The following is an 8,217-nucleotide window of genomic DNA, read 5'->3' on the forward strand; positions in this document are numbered from 1 at the left end:
GCTAAATGAATAAATGTGAATGTAAATGTATGTAGCTGATACATCTCTTTTCATTTCTCCTTGTTTATAGAGCATTAATACGGGCAGATTTCGATATACAGAGAAAACGTGTGATCATCCACAGATCGATACCATGAACGCGTGATGGACAGAACGGGAACGAGAGCCGGTGGTGATCTGGCAGATTCAGTGCTAGCACAACGCTTCAAATCATCAGCATGACGCTGACGACTGAAATCACAAAGATGTGTCACATGACCTAAAGCTTTAGCATGAAAATAATGAAAATAAAACCGAGGAACTCAAGCACACACAAAAACGGTGGAAATGTGAGACATATCAGTTTATTTTCTTCCATCATTTAGAACAAAAAACACATTTTCATATGATTCAATATCTGCACTAATAATAATAATAATAAAAAAACAGCATGGAATCTTGTTTAATGTGGAATAAATATCTTTGGTGCACGGAATTACGCAAAGAGTGCAAAAAAAAAAAGTGTGATTACACTGGATATGTTTGATATATGTGCTGTCACAGCGTCTATAAAATGAAAAGGAAATGAAGAGACTGGAAGGAGTCTAAATACAAAAATAAGCGAATATTGAAGTAATCGTTGTTTAAAAAAAGGAAAAAGAGAAAAGCATTTTCCCGCAGATTTGCTTTCCCAGTACTGTAGGATTCCTGGTTACAATCTTTATTCCCAACAAAGGAACGTTTTAGCCAAAAATGAAACGTGAATGTTGATCATCCGACACACGTTTGTACGTTACAGAATGCTTCTATGAAGACTCCAGCATGCTAAACCGCTAATGCTAAAATGATTAACTTCCCTGGCTTAATATCAGACTCGTAGCTTCAGTGCAAAAAGAAAAAGGTACGTTTCAGGCAACGATCATGTCTCGGCTGATCCACTGCGTGTGGACTCAAAGTGGCGGTGGGAATTTGGTACGTTCCATCTTTGGCCAAACCGTTGGGTCGAACAAGAGCAGCGAGTTTTAGTCCGTCGTGTAGCACTGTAGCTCTCGTTCATTTCCGAAAGGATCACAGAGTAACGAGTGTCCCAAACGCCGGCGTGCGAGAGAAGGGAAGAGTTCCACTACAATTCATTTTAATGCTAGCGTCGAAAACACCACAGGTAATGCTAGTGTAGCCTGCTAGCTAACGGACCAATTAGCAGTTAGCGCAGGCGTAACACAAACAAACCTGATGTGAATTCGAGGAGACGAGGATTATCAGACAGCAGGTACGATGTGCGACAAAGTCGGTGTTTATTAATCACCATCAACGTCGCATGAACTTCATGGAGAAATCACAAACCGTTTTTTTACTAAACTGTAGCCAGTATTTCAGATATGAGTGAAACGAACCCTCCCGTTCATCAATAATCAATACAGTATAACAGCGAAACGCGTAGGTTTTTATGTCTAAGGTGATTAGCCAAGTAGCTAGTTATAAAGCTTAGCTGAGTTCGTGAACATTTCATTTAGAATCGATCGATTATACGCCAGCCACAAAAAATTCAATCAAACATTCATTTTTTTTCATACAATAGGAAATGGATAAAATAATTAAGCGCAGTTTGAGTTTTCAAAATTTCACAGAGATAGCTAGCTGACTAGCTGACTAGCTAACCAGTTAAATATCTCATTTTGTTCCATATTTGGTGTTTCAGGTGGGGTTTTTTGGCATGTTAAAGCCACATTAAGCTTTTTTCCTCACATTAAATGTATTAGAATTGGAGTTCGAGTGTTTAGGTCCGAGAGCACGAATGCAGAATGACGTAAGGACAAAAACTAGCGCGTGTCCGTGTGTCCTTCAGCGGGATCAGTGCTGGCTCGTCTGGATCAGAGAGAGATGGCAGGGTTTGCACAGGATCTGTCCGTCCAGCGGGTGGCAGCCGTGTTCGTTGGGCTCCGGGGAAAGAAGCACCGCACACAACTGGAGGACAATAAAGAGAAGACCATCTGTGAGAACGAGATACGCTGGTGAACGTCGGTAAAAGAAGACGTGGGCGGGGTCAGGGCATGCACCGGGACCTGTTCACTTTATAACTGAACTTTTATAAACAATATGTCAGCTTTGCCTTTTCCATTTCTCCTGCATACATTTAGGTTTTCTTGCACTGCGTAGTAATGGATGGCAAATGATTTCTGAGTATAAACACATACACACACACACACACACACACACACACACCTCACAGTGGTAGCAGTCCTCGTGAAAAGAGCGTCCGAGACACTCGACCGTGTAACTGTCTGTCCCATCCTCTCTCGGGATTATCAGCTCGCCACACACACTGCACTGCGGCGCGTATTTCCTAAAACACACACACACACACACACACACAAAAAAAACTGGAATCTTTTGACAAGTTGCCCCGGATCGTTTCCTGAACAGTGTGAGAAACACAGACATGCGTAACAGATGTGTGTGTGTGTGTGTGTGTGTGTGTGTGTAGCACACAGAGCTGTTGTGATGTACCTGTAGTAGTCGTGCAGGCAGTACACCTCCCCCACCTCCCCCTGTGCAAAACGCTGCTCTCCGATTGGCTGCCTGCAGGTGGTGCACACGAAGCAGGGCGGGTGATAGGCTCGTTCCAGCGCCCGGATCACGTGATCTTTGATGACCTCGCCGCACGCCCAGCACGGCTCCAGACTGGCCTGAGGGACGACAGTGACCACAACAGGAAGTTAAACGACGAGGAGACGTGGTTTTAGGACGAGGATTTTCCCAAGCTTGTTGTTGCCGTAGTAACAATAACCTGACTCCACCCCCTCTCGAGGCTGGTTAATCTCACGTTCATTTCACTGCGGCAGAGAAGAAACTTCTGTTCGAGCGGATCGATAAAATCAATCCGAGCAGCCGGTGGAGGAATAACGCACACCTCTGTGCTGTGACGATAGGGGTCAAAGGTCAACGAAAGTGAAGGTCAGATGATGGTTTTCAGTGATGTTAAGGATAATGAGGTATTGATTGTGTGATGGTTCAGAGCTGTGTGCATGGACGCAGGGTGTGTGTGTGTGTGTGTGTGTGTGTGTGTGTGTGTGTGTGTGTGAGAGAGAGAGAGAGAGAGAGCTCTGACCTGGTAGCAGTCCTCACACAGAGGGATCCCGGCCTTGTTGTAGTACATTTTCCCGGCGAGAGCAGCGTGACACTGTCGGCACTGGAAGCAGCTGCTGTGGTACGTCCTGTTCAACGCCTCGATCGCCGGCTCGCTCAAGGCCACGGGCTTACGACAGAACCCACACACATCTACACACACACACACACACACACAGGATGATTAAATCACTGTACATGTGAAAAACACATTTATAAAAGGTGTACCTTTTATAAACAAATACATAAAAAGACCAATAAAAAAACCTGCTTTTGTGAAGCGGTGTTAAGGTTCAGAGTTTAAGTTTAAGACATTCAGATATTTATCTATAATAAATCAATAGAAATACCTCACAAAGACATTAATACAGGAATCTATGTGTTATAGATTATATATTTATTTATTTATTTATTTATAAAAAAAAATCCTAAATGTCCCCACAAGGTCAACAATTATATCTCCAATAGAGGTTATGTATTCCTAACATCATGGGGACATTTGGTCTCTCTCTCTCTCTCCCTCTCTCCCTCTCTCTCTCTCTCTCACTCTTTCTCTGTCTATCAATCTGTCAAAGTCACGTCAAAGTCAGAAGGTTGCTATCTGTCTGTCTCTCCATTTCTGTCTCCCATTCCTTCTCTGTCTATTTATCTGTCTCTATATTGCTATATCTCGGTCTCTCTCTCAGTTCATTTGCATTCTCTCTCTCTCTCTGTCTGTCTCTTCTGTGTGTGTGTGTGTGAGTGAGTGAGTGAGTGTGTGTGTGTGTTTGAGCTACCCGGTGTAATCTCCTCTTCAGTGGGAACTCCTGCAGTCGGCTCGTTCTGACTCTGATCAGCAGGAGGCGCTCTCTCCACACACACCTGCACAGGAAAGAACACAGCAGTCTGAGTGTGTAAAGGTGAGAACTGTCCTGAGGAACAGAATAACCATACATCAGATGTCAGTATCGTCACACCGACGTATCGTCACACCTCTAATTCCACTTTCATTGCAATGACGGATAAACGACTGAAACCTGGAAAATCCAAATGTCTTCTTTTCCTCGTTGCAGAACGTGAGCTTGATCATGTCCGTGTGTGAGCGACAGTAAAGTGGAGATTCAGCGCTTCTCCTTTAACATAACTTTCAATTATTATCATTTGAAGGGCATTAAACTGAAAGAATACATCATCTATTGGTGGTTACAGTGCTAATGTTGGACCCGTGTTACTTCACTGTAACGCTGTAATGTTAATAAATCACCACTAAATGAGAGGTTTATTTTTAGTCACTGTCAAATGTTTTTGAGAAAATAAACAACTTACGCGTTACGTCATCATCATCGTATCCAAGACATCGACTATAAACTGATTTAAAAATAAATCGCAATAAACATCACAAAGTTGGGTGTTCGAGCGAGTGTTCAACAAACATGAGTCCAAAGCAGATCAGATACACTGTGGCCCCGCCCCCGTCCACACCTGGCATTAACATCTGTCCTGTGCGATCGGATCAGATGTGATCAGAAAAAATGTCTTGCTCTCGGCCAATCAAAACACACCGTACTGGTCTCAGCCAATCAGAAAGTAGCGTAATAGACTGGTAATAAGAAATAGAAACGCATCCTATATTACTAGCGGATCAGTAACTGATTAATGACTGATTAGTAACTCAGCCAATCAGAACACACGCTACTGCTCTCTGCCATTAGTAACTGATTAATGATGTAACTGTAGAAGTGTGTGTTTCGCCAAATATTTCAGAAAAATCTTAAACTAAGACTTTAAAAGACTTTACATTGTTAAATGACCTGAAACTGCTCTCAGCCAATCAGAACACAGATTTTACAGTCCAGTCACCCAGCACACACAGTTACTGCCCGAGTCTCAACATCATCCTCCTCAGGAGAAACTCGCTCCAGTAAATCACTGCACACCTTTCACATTTTCACATAAATGTGTGTGTGAGAGTGTGTGCAAGTGTGTGTGTGGGTTTAAATACTTTTTTTTTGTTGTATTCCTGAAAGCTACTAAACAACATCCAGAAAATTTTTACAAGTTGTGCAAAGATCAAAGGTCAAACAACAAGAGTAGTGTGTGTGTGTGTGTGTGTGTGTGTGTGTGTGTGTGTGTGTACGTGTCTCACCTCGCGTGTGGAGGCCGGTGGGTTGTGTTTGGGGTCAGACAGAGGGTAGGTGGGTGGTGGAGGCGGTGGAGGGGGCGGGGTTTCAAAGACCCCGGAGTCCAGAGATGCAGGGGGAGGAGGGAGAAACTCTGCAACAAACACCACACAACACACACAAATAAAATACACACACACACACACACACACACACACACACACAATGACATACAGTTGTTTGTCTCTGTCTGTCTGTCTCAGGGAGTTTTTCTTCACCACGGTCTCCTCAGGCTCCTGTCCTTCCTTCCATCCATCCATTACTAACTTCATTTATCTATCTTAAATGAGGACTAATCCATATGTAAATATCTTGTGTGTGTGTGTGTGTGTGCGCGTGTGTGTGTGTGTGTGTGTGGTGTTTTTATGTTTGTACCCTCTGCGCGTTTCTCCTCTCTCTTTCCCGCTCTGTATGGAGTGTGTGTGGTGTCGGGTTTGCTGTTGTGTGTTTTCCGGGTCTCCAGAGGACTGGGCCGGGCCTCGGCGGGAGAGATGGCGTGTGCCGACTCCGCGGCCGAACCGGAGGAGGTGGAGGACTTCCTGTGTGCGGCGGTGGGACTGACGGGGACGGCCGAGTGCTGCGTGATCTGCGGCGTGGGCGTGACCGTGGCTCTGTACGGAGACGCCAGAGTGATGAAGACCGAGGACACCATCCTCTTGGACGGGGCGGTGGACGTCATGGTGCTGAAGGGAGGAACACACACACACACACACACACACACACACACACACACATTATATTGTACATAGTTAATGATTATGACTGGAGAAATCCTCATCCGTCACCGCCGCTGCTGCCGCTGTCATAAACACACTCTGCTCTTTTATTTAAAGTTGTGAAGCTTTTAAAGTTTCCTCAAACAAACACTAACACATGACACACTGCACAAACGCTACACAACAGTAAAAATTGTGGAAATGTGAAATTCGGTCTGTCCTTAAGTCGGTCTGTTTATAGTTGCGTTTATGATCTAGAACATGCTATTCTCACGGCTCAAATTCACGAGGAATAACAAACACGTTTACGCTCAGCTCACCTGCAGAGACGACGTCCTGTCACACTGAACAGCGATCACGGGACACCTGCGACGTTTCACGCTCAGACACAGGGACGGAGCATGTGATGAAGTCGCTTCGTTTTACTTTCACCTGCTGCCTCAGTTTCACACACACACACACACACACACTCACGTTAATAATTACAGGGTGTGAAGTCCATGAATTATTCATGGACTCATGATGAGACGTTCAACGTGTCACATCCTGCCACCTAACCAGTCCAATCAGTTCATCACGCTTTCCAGCTATATGGTAGGGTGAGTGTGTGCGTGTGTGTGCGTGTGCGTGCGTGTGTGTGTGTGTGAGAGAGAAATCGAGCTCAGAGACGAAGGAAACATGATTAAACTCAGGCGGAGAATGTATTTCATTTATCTTCTTTTCCAGAAAACCACATCCGTCTCTTACAGAATAAACATCTTCCTGTATCAGACATTACAGATAAAGCTGGAAGAACGACAACATGGTGACGCTTCACACTCGCACACACACTCGCACACACACTCGCACACACGTTTGTTTGAGTATACAGTACTTATAAGGACCTTCCATTGATATAATTATATTATTAATGCAGCTAATTAATTCTGCACCGAAATCTAACTCTGACCATCGCCTCGGCAACCTTCAGCATTTTTCATTCTGAATTATTTATCTGAAATGAACACCTCCTTGTGGAGACCAAGCAAATGTCCTCACAAGGCAAAAAAACCAATGCTAGATATCCATGTCCTTGTGGGGACATTTGGTCCTTTCCAAGATATAAAAACTAGTACACACACACACACACACACACACACACACACACACACACACACTCAATAACCTGACAGTCCCTCCAGGATTTCACAGTTAAGAAACGAACGCAAGATCAAGGAAACTCCACAGTATCCGGAGGAGCTGTGATTTTTCAAAATTACCGCAGATTTTCCGCGGATCCGGGCCGAGACGCGTCATGTGACATCATCAAAACACGCGTTCAGCCGAAGCGCTCTTCCGTTCACGTGTGTCGAACACGAGTACAGCTAAAAGCTTTCCTTTAGCAACAAACATCGCTGTGGAAGAGCGCGCAGGACGATTTCCTGCGATTGCCATTTTGCAGATTCCACAGTTTTACTCCCCCAGCTGTATCGCAAATTTAAAAAAAAACAAAAACACGCAGCAAAATCACGCGTCACAAGAGACCTGAGTGAGGTCCTGTACGGACCGGATACCGTAGGACTACGAGCGTTTCTTCACTGCTACCAGGGAGCTGATCGCATGCTACACTACGCTTTTTTTACAAATGATTTTTTTGCTGAAGAAAGCGTTCCCGTTGCTGATTGGTCCCCGCGGCACGCGTCGCACTCAGGAGCTTCAGTGTTACTCCGCGGGCTCTTTATCATTTGTTGATTCAGGAACGCTCGCTAGTTTAACTGCACGCTACTACGTCATCATATAAAACTTCTTATATCATATAAGCTAGCTAACATTAGAGTCATCGTGTGCTTCCTCCGAGACACGTCAAGCCAGACACCTGCGTCAACTGCTGCGGCGTAACACCGTCGCTTCGAAGCGCTGTGCGCCTTCTTCCACATACAACTGCTCACAAAAACCCATGACTCTGTGATTGACAGGGGAGACAGAATATGCCCCTCCCACCCAGAGAGCACATAACTGCAGATGTCTAATAGGAACACGGTTCTAGCTCACAAGGCCACGCCCCCAAACCACATACTAGCACTCAAACTGAACCCAACAGATCGTAGCGTACTATTCTGAGTTCCGTGGAGCGCAATTTGGGACGCAGCCCGGGAGTGGGGCTTTTTTGGTTGGGTTTTTCGACAATTGTGTTTGACCAATCAGTGATTTGCACTTTTTCTAGCTCCGCCCACACGATACTGAGAAGCATTCTGAAA

At 44.9% G+C, this 8,217-nt stretch overlaps 1 protein-coding gene across 2 annotated transcripts in view; it reads right to left on the reverse strand.

Annotated features, from left to right (window-relative positions):
- Positions 1–119: 119 nt before the first annotated feature.
- The window catches only part of fblim1 (filamin binding LIM protein 1), a 12,559-nt gene continuing 4,461 nt past the window's right edge, over positions 120–8,217 (reverse strand). For both annotated transcript variants that reach the window (XM_053653120.1, XM_053653118.1), the window contains exons 2-9: positions 6,301–6,415; positions 5,640–5,947; positions 5,231–5,358; positions 3,882–3,966; positions 3,089–3,258; positions 2,488–2,666; positions 2,203–2,323; positions 120–1,944 (exon numbers count right to left, since the gene is read on the reverse strand). In XM_053653120.1, coding sequence (XP_053509095.1) covers positions 1,831–1,944; positions 2,203–2,323; positions 2,488–2,666; positions 3,089–3,258; positions 3,882–3,966; positions 5,231–5,358; positions 5,640–5,943 — 1,101 coding nt within the window. In that variant the 5' untranslated portion in view covers positions 5,944–5,947; positions 6,301–6,415 and the 3' untranslated portion in view covers positions 120–1,830. The remainder of the gene's footprint in view (positions 1,945–2,202; positions 2,324–2,487; positions 2,667–3,088; positions 3,259–3,881; positions 3,967–5,230; positions 5,359–5,639; positions 5,948–6,300; positions 6,416–8,217) is intronic.

The sequence above is a fragment of the Ictalurus furcatus genome, chromosome 21, assembly GCF_023375685.1.
Source record: "Ictalurus furcatus strain D&B chromosome 21, Billie_1.0, whole genome shotgun sequence".
Classification (NCBI taxonomy): domain Eukaryota; kingdom Metazoa; phylum Chordata; class Actinopteri; order Siluriformes; family Ictaluridae; genus Ictalurus; species Ictalurus furcatus.